The sequence below is a fragment of the Myotis nattereri genome (genome assembly GCF_964212035.1).
Source record: "Myotis nattereri genome assembly, chromosome: 1".
Lineage (NCBI taxonomy): Eukaryota > Metazoa > Chordata > Mammalia > Chiroptera > Vespertilionidae > Myotis > Myotis nattereri.
The window spans coordinates 111,111,919-111,136,343 of NC_138075.1; the positions used below are offsets into that span (position 1 = coordinate 111,111,919).

General features: G+C 48.7%; 1 protein-coding gene across 2 annotated transcripts; it reads right to left on the reverse strand.

Moving 5' to 3' along the window:
* Positions 1 to 281: 281 nt before the first annotated feature.
* Positions 282 to 14,060, reverse strand: TBC1D21 (TBC1 domain family member 21; the record flags this gene model as incomplete). Of its 2 annotated transcripts, XM_081105787.1 has the most annotated exons (11): positions 282 to 314; positions 688 to 771; positions 1,428 to 1,544; positions 2,506 to 2,606; positions 2,831 to 2,927; positions 3,952 to 4,052; positions 4,178 to 4,288; positions 4,814 to 4,908; positions 6,111 to 6,214; positions 6,349 to 6,456; positions 14,001 to 14,060. In XM_081105787.1, 11 exons carry the CDS (start codon positions 14,058 to 14,060, stop codon positions 282 to 284), a joined length of 1,011 nt encoding a protein of 336 aa, XP_080961913.1. The 2 variants fall into 2 exon arrangements, with proteins under 2 accessions (XP_080961913.1, XP_080961914.1); XM_081105788.1 differs by lacking the exon at positions 6,349 to 6,456.
* Between the last annotated feature and the right edge of the window lie 10,365 nt (positions 14,061 to 24,425).

The following is a 24,425-nucleotide window of genomic DNA, read 5'->3' on the forward strand; positions in this document are numbered from 1 at the left end:
GATGCTGACCCAACCCATCCAATCTCTTCCCAGCATTTACGCCTCCAGCCTTGCAATCTCTCTTCTTTCCTCCTCGGCCTCTTTTCTCATTGGACAACCCTGTCTACCCCAGCACCTGGCACATACTGCCCACCACAGACTGACTCCAGAAGGCTGTTTGTATTGCACTTGTATTAACTATGCCCTCACCCTAACACTCCAGTGGAATTGATCCTTGACCTCACGGCTGAAGCACCACCTTTGTCTTGTCCACTGAGGGCATCTGTCCATTGTGTGTGTCCTCAGAGAAAGAAATCCTTTAATGGCTTTGGAACCTGGGAAGAGGAGGGTCTGGCAGGTTGAGGGAAACAGACATTGGTCTGCTGCTCTCATACTTCAGTTCATCCAGCCAGTGACATTCTCTTGAGTCCCTGGGTGCTCAGTCCTAGGCCCAGATCCACTGGGAGGGACACAGGGAACGACGGGTGAGGGCTGTGCTTTGGGAAAGCGCAGTCTGCTAGAGGAGGCAGGAGTTACACGTGCAAACAGCGAAAAGACCACGCCAGAGAACCCCTGTGGGTTGGTGACAGATAAAGTGGCACAAACTGTCTCTGAAGCTGAATATACCTGCCACGGGCTGGGGCTGGAGATCAGGGAAGGCTTCTTGGAAAAGGAAGAGGAGAAGGACAAATAATTGGGGCAACTTACATCCTTCTGGATAAGCTCCGCATAAACCAAGCAGGCAGCAGAGATCAGCTCGTCGGCATCAAGGTCGACCAGGCTGTTGCAGGCCTGTGCGGGAGAAGGCGGAGGAAGCAGGCATAGGCTGAGGGGACAAAGCTGCTACTATGGCTGTCGCTGGGGCCACTGGATCTTTTCCTAACCCGCCTGGCACAGTGCTTGAAATTTCAACACTGGAAATTATATTTTGGGGAGATGGTAATTGTAGTTTTCATACAGAGGTCTAGGGAGTCCTGGGGTTCCACTGAGGGTCTCACAGGTGCCAAGTAGGACTTGTTTTATAACTGGGGTGCCATCTAAGATATTTTTGAATGAAGACTTCAGCAGTGGTTAGAAATTTTGGGAAACTGTAGGTCTTTTGCCACAGGAAGACGCTAAAGCCAAGAGATTAACTGTGAAGCAGCCAAGCCTAGTGGTTAAGTACCAGTCAAGGCCTTGGACTCCTCATATGATACATGGGGTGAAGATGATGATGGACATCACTCTGGGTCAGGCTTGTTGTGAAGCTCAAATGAGCGCATCTGTAAAGCACTCAGTGTGGTGCTCGGGACATGTCAGCTCCCTCATGATCCTTCCCAGGGCAAAGAGGGCACCGAAGCCCAGTTCCCTGTGAGCCTGGGGCCTTCAGCCGGGAAGGCGCGGATGGGTGGGTGGGGGAGGGGGTCCCCAGGAGCCATGGGCTGGGCTTGACCAGAGGGTGCTCTCACCAGGAGGATGTCATCGCCAGCCATGCTTTCCTTCAGGACCTGCTCACGCACCATCTGCAGCAGGCTGTAGGCCACCAGCACCTGGAAGTTTCTGCAGGGCTTCCCTGTCAGCAGAACCTGCTCAGAAAGGCAAGTCTTGGTCTGCTCCCTGTGGCCTGAGACTGCACTGCCCTTAAGATGGTGAGGTACCCACCACCCACATGCCCAGGGTCAGACATTCCTGGGCCTCACTGCTGACTTGCTCATTCACTCACTCACTCACTCACTCAGAGGTGCTCACAGCTACCTCTGGGATTCTAGGCATTGAGCTGGCTCCTGGGCGAGTGGAGGAGGAAGGGAGAAATTGGGGAGAGGATGGGAGGGGAGAGGAAGGTAGAGGGAGGGCAGAGAACAACCAGGTAACATTTGAGTGGAGCTTCAGCAAAGCAATGGTTGATGTCAATAGAACAGGTGTCACCAAAGTCCTGTGGGTGGTCATCAACTTGGGCATGGAGACCAGCAGGTCAGGAGGGAGGAGGGAGTCAGGGTTGAGTCATAGGGCTAAACCTTTCAGGCTAAACGTTGGGCTGGGTCCTGCAGACAATGGAGGCCACCGGACAGGGCAGTGATGCGGGGTGGGTGTGTTCTAGGGGAGGTTCATCTGCTGATGGCCATGGGGACTGGGATCAAAGGACTGCAGGTGCAACCTGTGTGGGGGACCCACCTCCGCCAGAGGGAAGGCTCAGCAAGGAGCTAGCACCAGGTGGATGGGAAGACAGAGGAACGGGGAGATGAGGGAATGAGAGCAGAGTGAAGCACTTGGCAGGAGGCAGGGAAGTGAGCTGCAGGCCAGGTGTCCACAGCATAGGCTGTAAGGCCCCTTCCTCTGCCCTGACTGCCCAGAGAGGTGAAGTTGGTGGGACTGCATGAACAGATGCATGAATGGATGCTCTGGCCTCCTTCTTGTTGGGCAGGAGCAGGGTCACTGACCCAATAAACCCTGAGCACCTGGACTCCATCCAGAGCCAGCAACAAGAGCTCTCCTGCTGCCTGCCTGAGGGGTGGGGCCTATCCCTTCTGCCCCAGCAGAGCACCTCACCTCCCAGAGCCGCCAGACATCATCAAAGGACTTGAAAGCGCGCTGGAAGCAGAGGCAGAACCAGGGGAAGAGGGACTGCACAGCCCCTGCACCCTTTCCTTCTGTAGGGAGAGAAATGGGGTGCCAGCCAGGAGGCCATAATTAGAGAAAACGGATGACACACACAAGGGAGCTGAAACAGACAGCCAGACACCAGAGCATACCAAACACGTGGGAAACACAGGATGCTTGGCTATCATTTTTTTAACTGCCCTTGGAGATGGTTTGTGGTGGATTTTCAACTGTCCAGATTCCAACCCCATTGAGATGAACCCTGTCCACTCACTTAGGTGCTTAGCAAACACAGGGTCCAGGAAGCTGATCAGGTTGTTGAGCATATCTAGGTTCTTGCCAACCCCGATGTTGATGACACAGCTGTGCTCCTGTGAAAGATGGGTGGGAGGGAGGGAAACTAAGTCCTCTGGGCTTGAGGGCACCAGAAAAGCCAGTCCTGCTCTCCAATTTTAGGAGTCTCTGTATGTCTGGCTCCAGGCTGGGCCCATGTCTCTGTATAAGTCTGCGTATTGTGTATGTATGTGTGCACACATGCACACATCATGTCTGTGTCTATGTGGTCTGTGTGTGCCAGTGTATCCATCTGTATATATATGTGCACCTGTGTGTGTGCATGTGCGTGTGTGCGTGTGTGTGTGTGTGTGTGTGTGTGTGTGTGTGTGTGTGAGAGAGAGAGAGAGAGAGAGAGAGAGAGAGAGAGAGAGAGAGATGCAGAGATGTGTCAGGTGTGGCTCACAATGCAGTGAGCCCAGTTATTTCTCTGCACACATGCTGTGGGTCAGAAGCAGGACCAGGGAAGCACAGTGTCCACTGTTGCATGGTGGAGGGAAGGATGAGGGTGGGTTCTGGGAAGCCTCTCATGGATCATGAGGAATTCTTTCTATGAAGCAGCAATTTCAAAAGCCTTTAGCCTGGACAGTACGGTGTGCATCTGGGTAACCCCCAAGTCCCCGGTGTGCCTGGAGCACAGGTCATGTGAAGGGAGCCGTGAGAGCAGCCTGACAATGGAGGATTGAATGCCTGGCTGAGGTCACTGGATTTTATCCTGAAGGTGTGAGGAGCCATGGAATGTTTGTGGAAGCAGAGCATGTTTTGGGAGAGGAATGCCAGAAGTGGGTGCCATCACTGGGCCTTGTCATCACACCCTTTCAAGGTTTGGTGAGAGCTGGACCCAGAGCATCACTCCAGCCCCCTCCACAACTCCAATGCTTGCCACCCCAACCCTAGAACACGCTGCACTGGGGAACACACTTCTAGGCTCCCCTGGGACCCAAAGAGCTGTTCCAGGGCTAGAGGAAATGGCTGGGGTTGCCAGTGCCTGCCTAACCTCAAGGGGTTGTTTAAAGATTTAGCGGGGGAAGGGGAGGCCCTCAGCTCAGGCCGAACCCTCACCGTTTTCTGCAGGAAGAATTGGAAGAGCCAGAAGGTCTCATGGTCATGTTCCACCATCAGCTGGAAGAGCATCACCATCTCATGGAAGCCCTGCTGGTACTCTGGGGGGAGGGGCCAGTTAGGAGGGGCTGAGTAGGAGGGCAGAGCCTGGGCTTGGGCAGGGAAGGAATTCCAGCAAGGAATTGAGAAGAGGGGGCCACGGGGGAGGCTCAGCACTGTGGCACACCTGCCTGGGTGTTGCAGACATAGCTCAGGAGCAGGATCTTCTCCAGCTTCTTCTTGTCAATAAGGACGTTGCCCAGGGGATCTTTGTCGTAGAGTTTCTGGATGTCATATGCTAGATTGCAAGCAAGGGACAGGAGGGTAGCACCAGATCACCTCCAGCAGTAGGTCAATGGGTGAGTTTATTTCCCCCAACCAACCCAGGCAGGAAGCTTTGAAAGGAACATCAGCTTCCACCCCCCACCCCCCCACCCCCACCCCAGACTCTATCCCTCATCACACCCTGAGCTGCCTGGGTTTCTTCCCACTTCCAAATTTTTGACCAGGCTGAACCCTCTGCCAGGTCTGTGACCCCTTCATCCAATTCAAATCCAGCCTGGTTCTAGACCAAGGTGAGAAGAGATGAAGACAAACCAGCAGGAACAGCATGCACCCATAGAAACACCATGCCCCATGGGCATCCAGGAGCACCCAGTAGAGGTGGGTGGATGGACTAACCACGGTTTAGCTGGGGAAATTTCAGGCACATGTCAAGACAGCTCCCAGGAACTGGGTAAGTACCCCCCGCAAGACTGAGGAGGGCTCAGAGATGGCTTCCAGCAGTCCCCTCTGCACAGCCCTCCCACCGCGGTCTGCTCACCGATGTTATTCCGAGTCTCTGTGAAGTTCCGGTGCAGGTTTTCCAGAAGGGGCTGAATCTTCTCATACATCTGGCATAAAGCTTCATAATTTTTCCTATGAGAACAGGACTGAAGCTAAATCAGGCAGCCTTTCCTCCCAGCAAGTCTAGGGACCCTGGGCTGTGCCCACTGTCTGGGATGCTGCCCTCCCCTCTGCCAGTGCCAGCCCTAACCATGCTCTTCTATGCACCTGGAGTGCAGATGGGGACGAGATTGACCTCATGGTTCTGCAGTCCGATGGCCACACCTGAATCCTGGGTTCACAACTTAATAACTGGGGTCTGCAACTAGGGTCAAGCCTTGGCGACCTCACTTTCCCTCTCTGAGCTTCAGGTTCCTCAGTTGTAGAGTGGGATAACACTAGCACCTATGCCTCAGAATTATAAGGATTGAATGAGGGGGTGTTATGTGCCCATCATCACAATGAGGTTGAATGGTGTCCCCCATGTCCATGCCCTAACCTCTGGAACTTGTGAATGTATCCTTATTTTAAAAAGGGTCTTTGCAGATATAATCAAGTGAAGACTCTCAAGATGAGCTCTTTCTTAATTACCTAGTTGCGCTCTAAATCCAATGACAAGTGTCCATATAAGAGATACACAGAGGAGAGATATAGGGAGGAGGCAGAAGGCCATGTGACCATGGAGGCACAGACGGCAGTGATGCAGCCACACGCCAAGGAACGTCTGGAGCCGCCAGAACCTTCAAGAGACAAGGAAGGTGCTCCCGTAGAGCCTTCTGAGGGAGAGAGGCCCTGCCGGGCCCTTGCTTTGGGGCTTCTGGCCTCCAGAACTGAGAGAATATATTTCTACTGTGGTGGACACCTGGTTGGTAGTGCTTTGTTAAAGCAGCCTCAGGAAACTAACAGGTGGGCTCCTGTCTCAGCGCTCCCCAGCTGGCCCTCGGATCCCCTGCTGCCCTGGATTTTCCTCCGACTCACCCTGCACGCCAATCTTCTCCACATCCCTAGGCTGCACAGGCCCAGGGGAGGATGGGACGTCATGGGGAGGGGGTGTGGGGATGGGAGGAGAGCAGTTGCTGGGGTCAAGCCCATGTCTCGCTAGCATGTGGGCTGGTAAATAGAACTGGGCGGGCTGGTGAAGGCCCTTCTGTGTGGGCCCTGGGTCAGGGGTACCACGGGGATTTTGCCATTCAGAATGAGAAGTCTGTTTAAAGTCTATTTAAAGCCACGCTGGGGTGAGCACCCCCACCCCACTGTGCTACCCACCCTTCCCTATAGGATCTGGAATGTTCTACCTCCTTGTACTGTCCACTGTGAGCCGCTCATCCTGGGAACTCTGCCATGAGTAGTAGCCCGTGAGGAACTTCCAGGCTTCTGTCCTCACGAAGGGGTGCAGACCCTGAAGTCGGGATGGGGGGTGAGAAGTCATGGTTCTCTGAATGCCTGCCAAAAGAGCCCCTCCCAATGCCACCTTCCCCCTTGCCCACCCATGCTCCCTAGTTCCAGGGGGAGACCCAGGCTGGGGGACCATACCCTTTCCAGGATGTTAACACAAATGAAGTCTCGTGACTTGGCCAACTGACCGTTCTCGTCAAAGAAGCCATCCCATTCTGTCTTGTCAATGGGCGGCTTTCTCTTCACCTGTTGAGGACAACCACGCAGCCTTCTGTTAGGGACCTTTGGCTTTTTTCTTCAGTGTGATTTTTAAATGATATACTCTGGATTTTGCAATGTGAATCTAAGCTCGCAGTAGTCTCTGACTCATTTCTGGAAATTTATCCTGAAAATATTACTGAAAAAATATATTAAAATAATTTTCATTGCACACTACTTACCAAAATGAAAAATGCAAGTGCTCTAAGTGTTATACAATAAGGGAATACTTACATAAACCATGGTTTATGTACTCAATGGAATATTATGAAGCATAGAAAACAATGCTTACAAGGATGAATAATCTGGAAAAATATAAATGTTAACAGAAAAAAGCAGAATACAAAATTGCACATTCAGTATCTATCTTCTCTATGTACTATCTATCCTCCATAAATGTCTGTTATATATTATAAAACTACATCTTATAGGCTCAAATACATAGTGAATTAACAATAAAATTGTTAGAAATTGTTAGAAGACTAAAAAATACCAAAAAAGCTATCTAAAACTAACAGTGATTATTATTATTTAAAAATGTTTTATTAATTTTAGAGAGAGAAAGGGGGATGGAGGGAGAGGGGAGAGAAAGAGAGAGATAGGAGAAAGAGAGAGAGAAATATTTATGTGAGAGAGAAACATTGATGGGTTGCCTCCCATAAGTGCCCTGACCAGAATTGAACCTGAAACCCGGGTCTGTGCCCTGGTCAGGAAACTGGTGACCTCTTGGTGCATGGGATGACGTTCAACCAACCGAGCCACACTGGCCAAGGTGACAGTGATTATTTTGGAATGATAGGATTATAAGCACTTTTTCCTTTTTATTGTATTTTCAAACTTTTCTATAATGATATATGTTGCTTTCATAATAAAAATATAAAATAAGCACTAATTAAGGTGTGTGTGTGTGTGTGTGTGTGTGTGTGTGTGTGTGTGTTTGGGGGGAAATGAGTACACTGCATACAAAGTAATTAAAAATGCTCATAAAACAATAACAAGAAGTTAGAGTTCTTATGGAAATGACCTCCCATTAATATGCACCTGAATATGCATGCATGTGACTCAAATTTAAATTTGCAAACAAGTCACCTGAGAATCTTTAAAATGCAGATTATGACTCAGCCGGTCTAGGGTGGAACCAAAATGATGCATTTCTTTTAAAAAATATATATTTTTATTGATTTCAGAGAGGAAGGGGGTGAGAGGGAGAGATAGAAACATCAATGATGAGAGAAAATCATTGATTGGTGCCCCCTGCACACCGCCTACTGGGGATTGAGCCCACAACCCAGGCATCTGCCCTTGACCTGAATCAAAACCAGGACCCTTCAGTCCACAGGCCGATGCTCTATCCACTGAGCCAAACCGGGTAGGGCAAGATGATGCATTTCTAACAAGCTCCCAGGGGATTGCTGACTCTGCTGGTCCATTGACCATATGAGTAGGAAGGTATTAGATGGTAAAACAGCACTGGAAATGAAAAACAAGAACCCATAGGCCCAAGTTTGAAATAATTTTCATTAAGTCCGTGTTTGGTAGGGATGGGTTGAACAATACATTTTAATAATGTATTTTCTAAAACCTTTCGCGTTTTAAGAAAAACATGTTTCACCTTTCATTTTGCAACACGGAGTCAATTTCCCTTACATTCCAATGAATGGCCAATGCAGTCACTGCAAAGAAACACTGATGGAATGGTGGTAAACTATATGACACTTCAGAATAGTAAAAAAGAGTCACCAAGCAAGACAGCTTTCCCTGGAATGGCTCTCCCTAAATGCTCCAGCCACAAAAGCTGCCCCGTGTGGCCACCCGGGTCCTGCATCTTGAGTCTTCCCTTCCTCCTGCCTCTGTTTCGCATTCTGCAGTGCACACTAGCCCAAGAAGCTGTTCTCAGCCTGTGTGCCAGCAGCATCCAGCTCTGGTGCCCTTTGCCTTTTGGAGCCATGGCAGTGACCACCGCAGTGAGGGTTTATTTGCTGTATTTCCCACTTTCCCTTGGGTGATCAGTTCCCCAATCTTCTCTATGCGTTCTCTATCGTCTGAACCAAAATAGGACAGATGGGCCCAAGAAGGTACAAAAAAATCTTAGTGTTGGCCTAACCCTGGGAAGCAGGACCTTCCCCATTACCTTGCACCTACTGCATGGACACTCATCTGAGCCAATCAGAGCCAGGCTTCTGCCCTCGACAGCTGTCATGTTTCATACCTGTACTTAGAGACTGCAACACAGCATGCACTGTGGCAGTACTAGACGTAGGAGGAGAGTGCCAAAGCTGGGCTGTGTCCCAGATTCCTAATTATAACAGGAAATGCATGCCCTAGCCGGTTTGGCTCAGTGGATAGAGTGCCGGCCTGCACACTGAACGGTTCCAGGTTCAATTCCTGCACATGCCCGGGTTGTGGGCTTCATCCTCAGTTGGGGGCGTGCAGGAGGCAACAGATCAATGATTCTCTCTCAACATTGATGGTTCTATCTCTCTCTCCCTCGTCCGTCCTCTCTGAAATCAATAAAAAATATATATTAAAAAAAGGAAATGCATGAACTTTAGGAATTCATTTCCAAATGAATTTCAGCCAGTTGGTTAATTTCTATAATAAAGACAGCTGTGATTTTGATGGGGATTGTATTAAATTTATAGATCAATTTAGGGGGAATTGATAACACTATTGAATCTTCTGACCCACAAACACAGTATATTTTTCCATTTATTTAGGTCTCTTTAAATTTCTTCTCTCAGCAATGTTATGTAGACTTCAGTATATAGGTTATTCATGTATTTTGTTAGATTTATCCCTAAATATTTCTTTTTTTGGATGTTATTGTAAAAGGTGTTATTTTTAAAATTTCAACTTCCAATTGTTCATTGTTAGTATATACAATAGATTTTTATATATTGATCTTATATTCAGAAACTTGCTAAGCTCACTTATTATTTCTAGTATGGTCTTTTGTTTTTGTTTTATGGATTATGTGGGACTTATTATACAGGCCAAGGATTTGAAACTATGACCCATGGGCCAAATCTGCCTCCAACTTGTATTTTTTTATATAAAGTTTTATAGGCACACAGCCATTCCCATTCATTCATGCATTGTCTATGGCTGTTTTTGTGCTATAATGGCAGAGTTAAGTAGTTGCAACAGAAACAACACACAAAAACTAAAATACTTACTACTTGACCTTTACAGACCAAGTTTGCCAACCCTGACATAGACGATCATTTTTCTTTGGACAAGGGCAGTTTAATAACTTCTTCCTTCCCAGGCTGGATGCCTTATTTCTTTTTCCTGTCTTATGCACTGGCTAGAAATTCAGGTATAATGTTAAATAAAAGTAGTGAGAGCAGACATCTTTCTTTTGTTCCCAATCTTAGCAGAAAAGCATTCAGGCTTTCATGATGCCATCTGATAATTGTAGTTGCCCTTTATCAGATTGAGAAAGTGCCCTTATCTTCCTAGTTTGTTGAGAGTTTTTTCAGGACTGAATGTTTGATTTTTTTTTTTTTTTTTACATGATGTTCTGCCACTATGGAAATGGGATAAATCCATTTGGTGATCATATATTATCCTTCCTACATATCATTGGATTCTATTTGCTAAAATCTTATTTAGGATTTTTCCATTCATGTTCATGAGAGATATTGGCCTATAATTTTCTTGCAGTTTCTTTAATTTTAGTGTTAGGGTAATGTTGACTTTATAGAATGAGTAGGAATGCATTTTTGCTTTTCAAGTTTTTGAAGAGTTTTTGTAGACTTGCTACTATTTCTTTCCTCAGTGTTTGGTACAACTCAGCAGTGAAAGCCATCGAGGCCTGGAGTTTTCTCTGTGGGAAGATTTTAAACTGCAAATTCAGTTTCTTTATTTGATTTGAAGCTGGAGACAGAGAAAATTGTTTCATTTTTTACTTTAAATATTAGAGATTGATAGGAACCATACAGTTTTCTTCCAACTCATTTTAATAATACAGAAACAACAGGGAAGTAATGAAATCATAAAGCATAAAAAGAATAGAAATTTAAAAAATTAATTTTGAATACAAATTCATTACATTCTCTTATTAGTTGTAAACACTTAAAAGCATCAGTGATGGGCCAGACACTTTTAAGCAGTCTTATATAATAAAAGCCTAATATTCTAAGTGTCCAGTCGACCAGTCAGTCGTTCAACCAATCAAAGCATAATATGCTAATGATATGCTAAGGCCACTCAACTGTTTGCTATGAAGTGCACTGACCACCAGGGGCATTCAACCAGTTGACCAGTCACTATGATGTGCACTGACCACCAGGGAGCAGATGCTCTGACTGTTAGGTTAGGTTGTTGCTGGGGTCCGGCCGATTGGGACTGAGTGAGATGGGCCAGACACGCCCTGGAGTCCTCCTGCAGTCCCTCCCTGGCTGGCCAACCTCCCGCATCCCTCCCCAGCCCCGACCGTGCACCAGTGGGGTACCTCGGCTTGGCCTGCGCCCTCTCGCAATCTTGGACCCCTTGGGGGATGTCGAAGAGTTGGTGCTTAACGTAGTGCTTATCTATATATATATAAAAGGCTAATATGCAAAGTGTCTCCTCAGGAGTTCGATTGCTCGCTATGATGTGTGCTGACCACCAGGGATCGGCGCAGAACAAAGCAAGGCCTCAGCTGGCAGCCGGCAGCCGGGAAAGGGAGGGCCCAATTGGCCCTGATCGGCAGCCAGGCCTAGGGACCCTCCCCATGTGCGAATTTTATGCACCAGGCCTCTAGTTTAAATATATTAACTTGTTTAACCTTATCACCCATCTATAAGGTAGGTGTAGTTATTACACTGTTTTACAGGCCAGGAAACTGTAGGAGGGCTAATTAGCATATTTGAAGTCACACAGCCAGTATCAGAGCTGAGACTTGAACCCAAACCTGTTAGTGCAAGAGTCAAGGTGCTGAACCCCAATGCCATGCCACCAGGAAGGGCAGACAAGAGGCAAGAATTTTCAGTTTGAATTTAAAAAAATATACATCTACACAAGCTGTTAGCAAAAGGTATATGCTAAAATCAAATGCCTTAGAAAGATAAATAAATATATGAAGAAAGAGACAAACACAATAAAAGAGTGGCAAAGTAATCAAAGTAATATACACAGCACACCGCAATAAAAGACATGACATTGACACAATAAGGAGAAATAATTAGAAACATCACAGTAAGTCATCTGCTGCCTTCTTTAAGAATTTGCATTACTAACCGTCTACCTATAACAATGGGCCATGTGCCTACCTTGTCAGCACTGAATTTGTTTATAAAAAGTCACTGTTTTCTCCTTCCAGGAAACTCCTTTTCTCTATGCCATTTACTTCCTTTTACTTCCCAAACCGTAGCTAACGATAGGGCACCCACAAGAAGCCTGAGACATTTGCTAGCAAGCTGAGGACAAACACCAGAAGTTTGTTGACATGCAGCGGGCTGGAGGTGAAAATTTCCTCATGAAAGCCCCCTCCATCCCTTCTCCTACTACATCCACAACACCCGTCTGTTCCAGAAATCACAGAGCCTGTATCTGAGGTCCTTCAAAATGGTGGGGCTGCCAGCTCCATGGCTTCTCAAATCCACCTTCATTCACCCCTATTCCCCTATTCCCTAAGGCCCTGCACAACCCACCTGGGTAGAATAGCCTGTGGCTAGGGAGGGGGAACTATGTTGTACACAAGCTGGATATGCTTCAGCGATGCAGTAGCTGCTTTCCTAGTCCCCCGAGGAGAACACTGCTAGGTAGAGCAGCTGTGGAAGTCTCCTACTTCATGATGTGCACAAGCAGGCTAACACTCCCACCAGCAAGCCTGGGGGAGCCGTGGCCATGCTTCCCTGGGAGAAAGGGGCTTCCTGCTGCCACAGACCTTGGCTGCAGGTGTACATCTCCCCACCCTCCCTTCCCTTCTGCATCACTGGGTTAAGAATTTCCACTAATGTTTTTAATAAAATAGGAAATCCACTGGAGGGTCAGAAAAACTTTCTATGAATGTCTTTGATGCCACGTTGCTCTGAATACTCAGAAACAGAGCCCTCAAGAAAGCCTGGGAAGGGTCAATGACTCTGCTTAAGGTTCTTAACCTCTTTTACACTCCAGTTCACTTGAAGGACAAGACACATTCCCAACAGTAACTATGGCTTACCATGTCAATGGCTCTCACCCCGGAGAGAGGTGGGGGCCCCAAGGAGGCAGGCATATTGAAATTGGGAGGGGGCAGTAAGTGCACTTGAAAGTTACCCAGGTGATAAGCAATAACCCAGGTGTGGAGGGTATATCATCAATATAGCATGCTGATGAACAGAATGGTTTAAAACAGTGGTTCTCAAAGTTAACTGCACATCAGAATCACGCAGGTTTGTTAAAACACAAGAATCTGCATTTCTCAATTGATGCTGATGCTGCAGGTTTGAGTGCCACTCTTGAGAATCACTGAATTAGAAGATGGCCTTCCTGACCTCGCCTGTGTTTCTCAGTGGTTAGAGTGTAGACCTGCACACTGAAGGGTCTTGGGTTCAATTCCAGTCAAGGGCACATACCTGGGTTGCAGGTTCGATCCCAGCCTCAGTCAGGGCACATGTGGGAGGTAACAAATTGATGTGCGCTTCACATTAATGTTTCTCTCTCTTTCTCTCCCCTCCCTCCCTCCTGCTTTCTCTAAAAATCAATGGGGAAAAAAGAAAAAGACTCTGTGACCCACTGTCCACACCTAAATACCAGCTCTGCCACTTAGTAGCTGTGTAGGCAAGTTTATTTACTCTCTGTGCCTCAATGTTTTCATTTATAAAATGAATAGCATCATCCATCTTATAGAGTTATGATGAGAATAAGTGGCTATAAAGCATTTAGAATAGTCATTGTACATTATAGATGCTATGTGAAAGCTTGTTGTTTTATTATTATCTTTTTTGAAGTTCAGAGAAATGAAGAAAGATATGAAGAAAATTCAAATCAAGGCCCGATAATAATCTGCAATGAAGCAATAACATTTAAAATTCAGGGAGAGGGGTGCCCATTTTGGATTGCTACTCTTTTATCACTCTCTTAATCATTATGATTAATGAGACTTGAAATTATAATTAGTTACTATAATTTTGAAAAATATACCGTGTGGACAATTTTTATGACTGAGGCGGACTTCTAATGAATAAATCTATCTTACTAACTAGGCTTGGAAGCACCACTAATAAAAGCATTACTGCCACCTGGTGGCAGCATACCAAAATTGTTGGCAATAGCACCAAGGAAAATTAATCAGCATCTTTAAGACTGAACTTGCAAACGTAAAGCTCATCAGCTGGAATGTCACAAATGAGGAAAAGGTAACACTGGTTTAGAGAGAAGGGTGAAAGGGGACCTGTGTTTCTCAGTCCTGTTGTTGGTGCTGATGATGAGACCAAGGTACAACCTACCTTTCTAGGTCAGCTCACAGTTCCAGTCTTTCCCACCCCGTGGGGGGTAGGGGGGATGGCTTACTACAAACCAGAGGCTGGGGAGGGAGGGACTTGGAGCTGATGAAGAACACGCACCAGGATGAAGGAGGCCGACAGCCTGGCAGAGAGGCTGTTTTCGGGAGAGAGGGTGGTCATGGCTCCTGCTGGTTGTCTTCAAAGCACCCTCTACGCTCTACCCAGAGCTTACTTAGAGCTTTAAATGATGCTTAATTAGTAGGGAAAGTGGTCTTCATTTTGGGGGATGAGTTGCATTCCCAGGGGGAACTGGGCCTCTCCTGACCTCCCACACTTGAACAGAGCCTGCCAGCTGTGTGTCACAAGGCCCCTAGAACCCTCGTCATAATGACCTTGGAACATGGGAGTTCTCAGCTTCAAAGGTAAGACACATCCAGGAGCCATGGGGACTAAACCTACCAGTCATCTAGGAAAACCGCAGTACCTACAGGAGGTTGGGATTAAGACATGCAGACCATGTCCTGGTATGTGCTGGGGTGGTCAGGGAGGGCTTCCTGGCAGAGGTGGGCCAGGAAGCCTTTCTCTCTATCTCTGGCTCTCCAATCTCTAGAGTCCCTTCATTTGTTATCCCACAAGACCAGGACTCAAACCTGGAGAACACCTGGAATTGGAGCTTCAGATTTCTTCAGTGCAACTTCCAGACATTCAGAATCAGGTTATCTGGGCTGGGGCCTGGGAACTATACTTTGAAAAGCTTCTGGGTAACTACAGTTCAGTATTTAAATGGTAGCTCCAGAGGGTAGAGACCAGTTTCATTTACCTTTATATCCAGAGCACTTAAGAAAGTGCCTGAGTGACTGAATAAATGACTTAGCTGAATGGAAAAATAAACGAAGCTCTCAGATCTCACCTTCTCTGTGTGTATTAGATTTCTATACGGAGCCCTGAGTTCCTTCCGACCAGGGTCAATGTCTGATTCTGTTGTACTTTTCCAGCCACCTGGCACTGGGCTGGTGCTCAATATTTGTTGAATGACCCTGGGGAGTCAGCTCCTCTTGGCTTCAACATCACCAGTTCTCCACCTTAAGCATCACTTGCATTTCTACTCAGGTCCTGGCCGTGCAAGTCATCGGGCTCTAAAGTCTCCTTAACTGGTGGGCGATGACGGTAATTAGACCAACCAAATTTGAATCAGGAGCTTGGAGTTGGAATTTGGACTCTGACCTCAAATCTCCCTCCTTAGCTATGGGTCCCTGGCTGTTGGGAGCCATTAGAGATATTGGCTTAGACAAAGCCATCTTAAGAATTATAAGTTTCTGGTTCTTCCAGAAACTCCTAATTACCAGAAACTACATGTGTCCTGCGATTTGGCCAGCAGCTAAAGATAACCATCCTATTCCCTGAAGCAACTACTGCCACAGCGGAGCCTGCTACAACCCTGCTGATAAGCTAATAGACCCCTTTTACCCCCCCCCCCCCCGTCCCTAAAACAGTATATATCCTGCCGCTGTGAGAATAAAGTTTGAGGCTTGATCAGAACTTGTCTTGCCTCCATTCTTTCGTGTCCCTTGTTTGTTTCATTCTCCTAGGGTGTCTCTTGGTTCCCCCGTTGTTGTCCCGCGGGTCGGGACACCTGGCCGTGACAGCAGAAGGTGTCAGCCTCCGGCTTTCACATTCCTATTGACATCATGAATCAGCGTCCATATGGAAATCTCCAGTGGACACAATTGTCTCTTTACTGTCCTGTCCTGAAAGTTTGTGGCACTGCATGAGGCCTTTTAAATAAAAATGCTGTATCTCTGCCTCCCTCCGCTACCTTATCCCAACCCAGGAAAGCATTATAGCCTCTTCCCCTTCATCTGCTGCCCCCAGGTCTTCACGGAGCAGGAGGTGAAGTGGCTTTGAGTAGGGAGGAGGTGGGGAAAGGACAGGACCACCTCCCGCACACGGTGCCCTCATTCTAAGGTCTCAAGAAGCGGCCAAAGCCAATGTCCAGAGCAGGAGGCGAGGAATGGGCATTACTTGCCATTTGGGATGATCTATGCCTCTGTTCTTCCACATGAACTATGTTGACAACTGAGAATTGACTGTAACTAATCCTAAGAAGCTGAGGATCAGACAGGGAGCTGGAAAATCTGAGTGCCAAATCCGATGTGGCTTCTAAACTGAACATGATGGACATAGTTCATCTACTGAATTTCCGTTCACCTCCGGCTCCTTCTCTGCAAACTTTAGATAATACCTCTGCCCCAAGTTGGTCAGTGCAGTTTGGTCACGTTACAAAAGCTTCAGAGCAACCACGTGGAGGCTTAATATTCAAACAGGGCTGCAGACACTGCGTGAAGCAAGAGGGTTTCTGATCCCCTTTCTCCCTGTTCTGGTTCTTACAAGGGGTTTACACACATCAATTTCATTTCCTCCAGGGCTGAGTGGTCCTTAACAGGTCCTTTTATTTGCAAAATTGTCCTAATTCTTTAGATTCCCCTATATTACTTTTCTTTTATGCGTTACCCCCTCTCTGATGGGAATCCAGTTTATTGCTTTGAATTTCTGTACATGGGGATTTTTAGGGTGCAAGAATCCCAGGTTTAAAAACATTGCTTTTGCTATTACAGTGTGGATCAAGGCAGGAGACAGCTAGAATTTGCATTAAGGAAATCCTGGGAGGGAGAAGCCTCCCGGCGTTGCCTGCTCTGAGGAGTGTGACTGTGCATTGGGGTGTGGTGGTGAGGCCGCAGGGCTGACTTGGAAGGTGCCTGGGGGAGCCCCTCTCATCCTCAGGAGTTCAGTGTTCATGTTCTGAGAAAAATCCAGATTAAAATTCTGATTCTGTCTCCCACCAACCATGTGACTTGGTCTCACCTTTTGGGAGGCACAGTCTTTTCACCCCTGCTGGGCTGCAGAAGAGCGGGCCTTGGACCAGGAACTATTTCTCACTGATAGGAGCCTTCACAGCCTGTGCTGGGCTTAGTGCCTTGTGTGGAATGTCTTTCTCTGCTCCAGATTCAATGTGTGCTCCTTTATTCTGCCTAAGTGTGTGTGTCATATGACACCTGGCAAGCCCACTGCGCTGTCTGCTCCTGGCGGGGAGGGAATGGGGTCCTTCATTCGCAGCCTGAGTGGGGCCGGAGGGTGAGCAGACCATCACCCTGTGTCAGCTGTGGGACGAGACCGCCTGCATGGGGACCAAAGCCCACGATTGAAGCTGATCCTGTTCTGTCCCTTCTCCATGTAGTAAAACATTGTTCCCACCAGTGCCTGATGAGTCATGTCTTCTTGGCAACTACGACACCTGTGAGCCATGCAGTGGGTTGACAATCTGGGATGCAGCCCCTGGTGCAGGCATTGCTGTGCTATTTGTGCCCCACCATGCAGTGTGGCTCTGCCCTAGAAGGGTGGCAACAGGTGTCATTTGCTTGATACCATCTCTTAACTTTCTGAGTCTCAGTGTCCTCATATGTTGATAATGCCTCATGGAACTGAAGAGTGAGTGAGGCAGTGCGTGTGTGTGTGTGCGTGTGCACGTGTGCGTGTGCGCGCGTGTGTGCGCGTGTGTGTGCGCTGTGTGTGCGCGCGCGTGTGTGTGCGTGTGTGCGTGTGTGTGCGTGTGCGTGTGCGTGTGTGTGTGTGTGTGTGTGAAGAGCCCGGCGGAGGCCTGGAGAACAGGGGACACTCAATGCATGGGAGAAACTGTGAACCTCAGCATCACCATTAGTGTTACTAATGTCCAAGACACATCCACAAAATCTCTATGAACTGCCCAGGAACCGAGGTTCTGCCTGCCTCCGCGGGGCTTGCAGTAACATCAGTGCGAGGTTCAAAGCTCATCTGCGGTTTCTCTGCATTTCTCCAGGAACTTAGGCCAGGATCACCACAAAAGCAGGATGAGGCTGTTGTTAGAAACTGAGTTCACTCCTGTTCCCTTCATGTCGGCACAACATGACACGTTATCAGTTATCAGTGAGCCCCCTTCAAAGGACACCTACCCACGACAGTGTAAGTCTGGGGCACTTACTTCTAGGTGTAAATCCCATGCTTTCCGATTTCATTTCATAGAGAAGTGCCAAAGCCATGCTTTCCTCTTTGGCTCTCACTGTGGGAGCCAGGACCAGTTTAGATTCGGCAGCAGGTTTTCCTCCCTCACCCCTCTGAGCTCGGCATCTCTGACGATGTGGCAGACAGCCTCACATCATGTGTCACCAGCGGGAGAGGAGCAGAGATGCGGGCTGGAGACAGCTTTCTTCTGAGCATGAGGTAGTTGGAATTCCCCAAAGCAACAGCCAGCCCAGCCACCATGAGTCCCCTGAGCTAGTTGGAGTGCCACTGGGTTTTAGTTGCTGCGTTTTGGACCATCTCCATCATCTTAGGACGCTCTCACTTGCTCCACACTTCCCCTCTGTCATCTCCCACCCAGCTGTCATGGACACCAGAAATAACTCAGAGAAGCAACTCTGAGAAGAAGCCACCACAGTCAGCAAAAGGGAGGCGCTCAGCTGAGGCTGCACCTCCACAAGCTCCCTCCTGCTCCGAAAGGACTCCCTCCGTCAGCCCAGGCTCCTGGGGAACCACCATGTGTGTGGCTCTGACTCTCACCGAGCCCAGCCTGAGTCTTTACTGCTGTCATGTCTACTGCTTATTTGGCCGCCAGAAGCCCCCTCTTGTCCCAACCACTGCTACCTTCTGTAGGGCATTTGCTATAGACCTCAGGTGAGGTGCTTTCCATATGCCAGTGCCAACCCTGACCACTCTGGAAGGGAGCAGAAGGTCACAGAGTTTGCATTACTTACTCGGGATCACTTAGCCAGTAAGTAGAGGAGCCAGTAACCGCCTAGCTCAACCGAGCTTTGCCAATAGCCAGGCTGCCTCTGGAGTCCTGTTGGCAGAAATGGGCACTTCCAACCCTTGCTGCCTCAGGGGACTGTGATCCGCCCAGCAGGGAGGAGGGAGTTTGCTATAACTCCTTCTCCAGATAGTCAAGGAGTTTTCAGTCCCAACCAGAACAAGTGGTGATGGTCGGAAGAGGGAGAGGGGAAGTGTAACAACCTAGCTGATAATGAGGACGGAAAGAGTGAAATGGAGAGGGAAATGGACAAGAAAGTCCAGCGAACTCCAGGGACTGCTAATGGAGAGAAATACTGTGGCTAATTACATCTCTGAAGGCTATCTCTTCGAAAATGAATTTTTAATGAAAAATTAATGTATTTTCCCTGCTACTTACATCGGAGAAGGAAAGACTGAACAGAGTCTCCCAGCACAGCGAGGGCAGCCCTGGTGTCCAGGGCCACCTCTGACCATGTCACCTGAGTCGCTTTCCTGCAGCCTCATCTCTAGGGAGCTACGAAGCAGGCCTCTCAGGGAAGCCACAGAGCAAGCCACGGGACCTTGCACACCTGGGCTCCGGGAACATCAGTGCCTCCTGGGGAAGGACACAGTCATTTTTCTCTGCCCACCCCCCTTTGGTCCCCAAAAGGAGTCTTGGATCTTAAATCCAGGGGGGTAAAGCTTTTTGTCTGAAATGAATACTTGTCTCCAACAAGCCAAACTGACCTGTTTGAAGTGTGGGTTTTGGGGGGGTAATGAGACCCATTCTCCCCTCTTTCCAGGATGATCTGTATCAGATCCAAGTCTTACAAGTTATTTGTTGTGTGATCCAGACTCCATTTTCTTATCTGTAAAATGGGGTAATGATATTACTTCATAGTATTGTTGTGAGGTTTAAATAATGTCTAAAGTGCTTAGCATAGTGTTTGGCACAGTTGTCTGTGTTGTCATTTGCTCCAGAACACATTCAGGTTAAGCTTGAACCCACAAGAAACTCTCTCTTGGGATCCTCCAGCCTCAGGCAGCCCCTCTCACCTGCTGTGGCCTCCTGGGCCAGGCAGTTAGGACAACTGGGACAGAGTGATCCTTGAGGCTGCTGCTGACCCTTGACCTCAGATGGCTGTTTGGTCAAGGGCCCCCATTCCACCCTCCAATGCAGATGAGGCAGCAAGGCCAGGCCAGCAGGAGGCTCCTTCAGATGAACAAGTGGCCAAGATGCTCAAGAGCTCCCAGCACCCATCCCACATGGCCTCGGGCACAGGTATCTCTGCACAGTGCTCATATGCCATCACTCATGCTCCTACCTCAAAGTTCCATATTGATACATAACATCCCTCAAATTTAGGAGTACACAAGCACCCCTAAAATGCAGGACCACATGCTTCAGTATTCATTTTTTTAAAAATATATTTTATTGATTTTTTACAGAGAGGAAGGGAGAGGGATAGAGAGTGAGAAACATCGATCAGCTGCCTCCTGCACACTCCCCACTGGGTATGTGCCTGCAACTAAGGTACATGCCTTTGACCGGAATCGAATGTGGGACCTTTCAGTCCACAGGCTGATGCTCTATCCACTGAGTCAAACCGGCCAGGGCTTCAGTATTCATTTTTAAACAGATTCAGACCCACAGAAACACCAGCACCCCACCAATGTGCATATAAACACCTATTTATCTATTTATCTATCTATCTATATAAAGAGGTAATATGCAAATTAGGCTGGGACAGATGGTCACGGCCAGATCAGGAGAAGGGACCAGGCGTGGGCCCAGAGCCTGAGAGAACAACAGACAGGGCGGCCCGAGCCGACCCTGGAACCGCAGAGAACACCACACTGGGGGGCCGGAGTGGAGACACAAACCGCAGGGGGGCTGGCCCTCAGCAACCCTGCCGCCACGGAGCTGGGCTGCTGGGGCCAGGCCAAGTCAAGCTGCCTGGCAGTCCTGGGGCGAAGAGGCCAAGCCAAGCCACCTGGCGGGCAAAGAGCCCTAGCCGCCCACAGTCCCGGGCGAAGAAGCTGCTCCGCTGACCAGCCTGTGCTATGGACTTGTTCGGGCGTGTGGCACGGAGTCCAGGGCCTCTAGCCTGCAGCCACCGGAAATCTCCCTCTCCCCAGAGTTAGGAGCACCAGCCCAGGTCCACCCATTGGCTGGGTCCTGACTGTGGGGTTGAGTTCCTGCAGGCTGGGGTTTGATCCCCACGCATTAGCAGTAGGGGACCAGTGCCTTTGTTATTGCTGTGTGTCTGGGTTTTAATTGGACAAGTGCCCGGCGGTCCGGTGAAGAAGCCACCTGGGGGTCCCCGGCACCAGCTTAGCAAAATCTTGCAGGAGGAGAATTCTGTCTGCGTTTCCCCAAATTCCCTCAGCCTCTACTCACCCCTCTGTAAAGGCGCAGAACAAGTGAGTCCCTTAAATAAAACTCAGAGGCCTCCAGCAATGGTGGGCCTCTCTCATCAGTCAGTTGGACTGGATGGTATTTGATTATTTACCGAGGCACCATGATAGAGAAACACAAGCTCAAGTCATGATCTCTGCCCTTAAATAATTCACAATCTTATTAGAGTGAGTGGATGATAAAAGCGCAGAGAGGAACAGAGGCAATTGCTAGGGTGATTTTCCAACAATTAGTACAAAGAGTATGTGCTGTGAATTAAATTAAAAAAATATGTGTGGCCGAAACCGGTTTGGCTCAGTGGATAGAGCGTCGGCCTGCGGACTGAAGGGTCCCAGGTTCGATTCCGGTCAAGGGCATGTACCTGGGTTGCGGGCACATCCCCAGTAGGAGATGTGCAGGAGGCAGCTGATCCATGTTTCTCTCTCATCGATGTTTCTAACTCTCTATCTCTCTCCCTTCCTCTCTGTAAAAAATCAATAAAATATATTTAAAAAAAAAATATGTGTGGAAGTAGCTGCTTCATGAGTATGGCATCCCTTCCTATTTTAAAGGAAGCTGGGTTCCGTGTGAACTGTGTACTATGCTATGATATTGAGGCACAGAACACGGGAGGCCCTAAGTGTACTATGCTTTGATATTTGAGTCATTCCTTATTGTTCAATGTGATTTTTTTGTACGCCTCAGTTTTGCAATAGTTAAATTACTAGAATAATACATCTTGCTATAAAATATTACTAGAAGATCAAATGATCAGGTGACATATATTGTTGTATGCTAAAGTGATAGGTATTACAGAAATATTCAGATAGGGCAGTGGTCGGCAAACTGTGGCTCAGCAAACCGCAGCTCATGAGCCACATGCGGCTCTTTGGCCCCTTGAGTGTGGCTCTTCCACATAATACAGGCTCTTCCACAAAATACTGACTTCTGCGCATGGGCCACGAAGGTTCACTCGCACTGTACGTGCGCGCCCGCACGTGGTATTTTGTGGAAGAGCCACACTCAAGGGGCCGAAGAGCCGCAGGTGGCTCGCAAGCCACGGTTTGCTGACCATGGAGATAGGGAGACCTAGAGGCTTGATTACAAGAGAGGCTTACTATCACAACCCAAATTTATTGCTCAAAAAAAGCAGGGAGCCAACTAGAAACTGAACCAAATATAAGCCCTTGAAGGGCAAATGTAAATTGGATAAGCTTTGCTATTACAAGAGCAACAAGAAAAAATTCAGACACAAGAATAAGAAGTACATTGCATCCACTCTAAGTTGCTGCTAAAGGAAAAGAATGGTATACTATGAAAATACTTAATACAGATTGTAAAGAGATTTGTTCAAAGAGGATTTCCTATAGTAGGTGGTATTTCAGTTAATTTTTTTTAAATATGAAGAGGTTAGCTAGATAAGAAAAATGTGTAGGGGTCCCAAATTGCAGAGGGTGCAGAAGTGAGGTGTTCTGAATTAAGGGACCCCCCCATCCCCCCATGCATGAATTTCATGCACCGGGCCTCTAGTATAATATATAATACACTAGAGGCCCGGTGCACAAACATTTGTGCACTCGGGGGGGGGGGGTGTTCCTCAGCCTGGTCTGTGCCCTCTCACAGTCTGGGACCCCTCAGGGGATGTCCACCTGCTGGTTTAGGCCCACTCCCCGGGGGATCGGGCCTAAGCTGGCAGTCAGACATCCTTCTGGCAGCCTGGGAGCCCTCAGGGGATGTCCACTTGCCAGTGGGGAGCAGGCCTAAGCTGCAGTCGGACATCCTTAGCGCTACTGAGCTGGCAACGGTCAGCCTGGGTTGTGGCTGAGCAGAGCTCCCCCTGTGGGAGTGCACTGATCACTAGGGGGCAGCTCCTGCATTGAGTGTCTGCCCCCTGGTGGTCAGTGTGTGTCATAGTGACCAGTCATTCCCAGTCATTCTGTTGTTAGGGTCAATTTGCATATTACCCTTTTATTATATAGGTTAGAGGCCTGGTGCATGGGTGGGGGCTGGCTGGTTTGCCCTGAAGGGTGTCCCAGATCAGGGTGGGGGTCCCGCTGGGGTGCCTGGCCAGCTGGGTGAGGGGCTAATGGCTGTCTGCAGGCTGGCCAATCCCCCCAGTGGGGACCTTCACCCCATGGGGGTGTGGCCAGCCTGGGTGATGGGCTGACGGCTGTTTTCAGGCTGGCCACAGTCCCTTCAGTGTGAGAGGGTCCCACTGGGGTGCCTGGCCAGACTTGGTGAGGGGCTGATGGCTGTTTGCGGGCTGGTCAAGCCCCCTAGTGGGGACCCTCACCCCATGGGGGGGTGGCCAGCCCAGGTGAGGGGGTGAGGGCCATTTTCAGGCTGCCCACAGCCCCTTCAGGGTGGAGGAGTCCCGCTGGGGTGCCTGGCCAGCCTGGGTGAGGGACTGATGGCTGTTTTTAGGCTGGCCATGCCCCCCTGTGACCCAAGCTCCCAGCTTCTCCTTCTTTTTCTGGGATTTATTCATATTCTATAATTGAAACTTTGTAGCCTTGAGCTGAGCCAAGGGCCTGCCAGGGCAGGTGGGAAGCTTGGCTTCCTCCATCGCCGGGGGCAACCCAAGCCTCCTGCTCGCTCCAGCTCCGTGGCCACCGCCATCTTAGTTGGGTTAATTGGCATACTTGCTCCTGATTGGCTTGTGGGCATAGCTTGTGGGCGTGGCTTGTGGGCATGGCTTGAGCATAGCAGAGGGATGGTTAATTTGCATGTTTCTCTTTTATTATATAGGATATTACAGCTTATGCACATGTATGTGCTTCCCCAAACACAGCACAGATCAATTCAGAACACCTCACTTCTATGCAAACTTGCACTCTGCACTATGAAATACATGTGTGTATGCGTGTGCATACACAAATATCCCCACACCCACAGGTGTAAACGCCTGGGCAGGGTCCAGGGATGGCCACCCTTGGCCCCATAGGCATGGCAATAGTTCAGAGATCGTTTCCTTCAGAGACAGCCCCCACAGAGGAGGCCAAGAAGGGGGAGGAGACTGGCCTTGGGGGCTTCCCGAGGGCAAAGTTCATGAGGACTGGGCAGAGCAGGAGGACTCCAGGTGCATGGAGTGACAGGAGGGCACACAGTGAGTCAGATCTTGGGGAAGAGGTAAAGGAGGAGGCTGAAGATCAATACTGATACTCTACAGTTTTGGGGGCAGAGAGAAGGTTCCAAATTCGGCCTGACACATGCAAGCACCTGGTAGAAGCAAGGAGACTAGAAATATTTCTTCCCACTTCATTCCCTGTTGTTTCTCTTTTCTGGAACTATTCTATCCTCCAGAGCCTGGGAGACACAAGGAGTGTTGGTTGTGGCCCATGACTGTT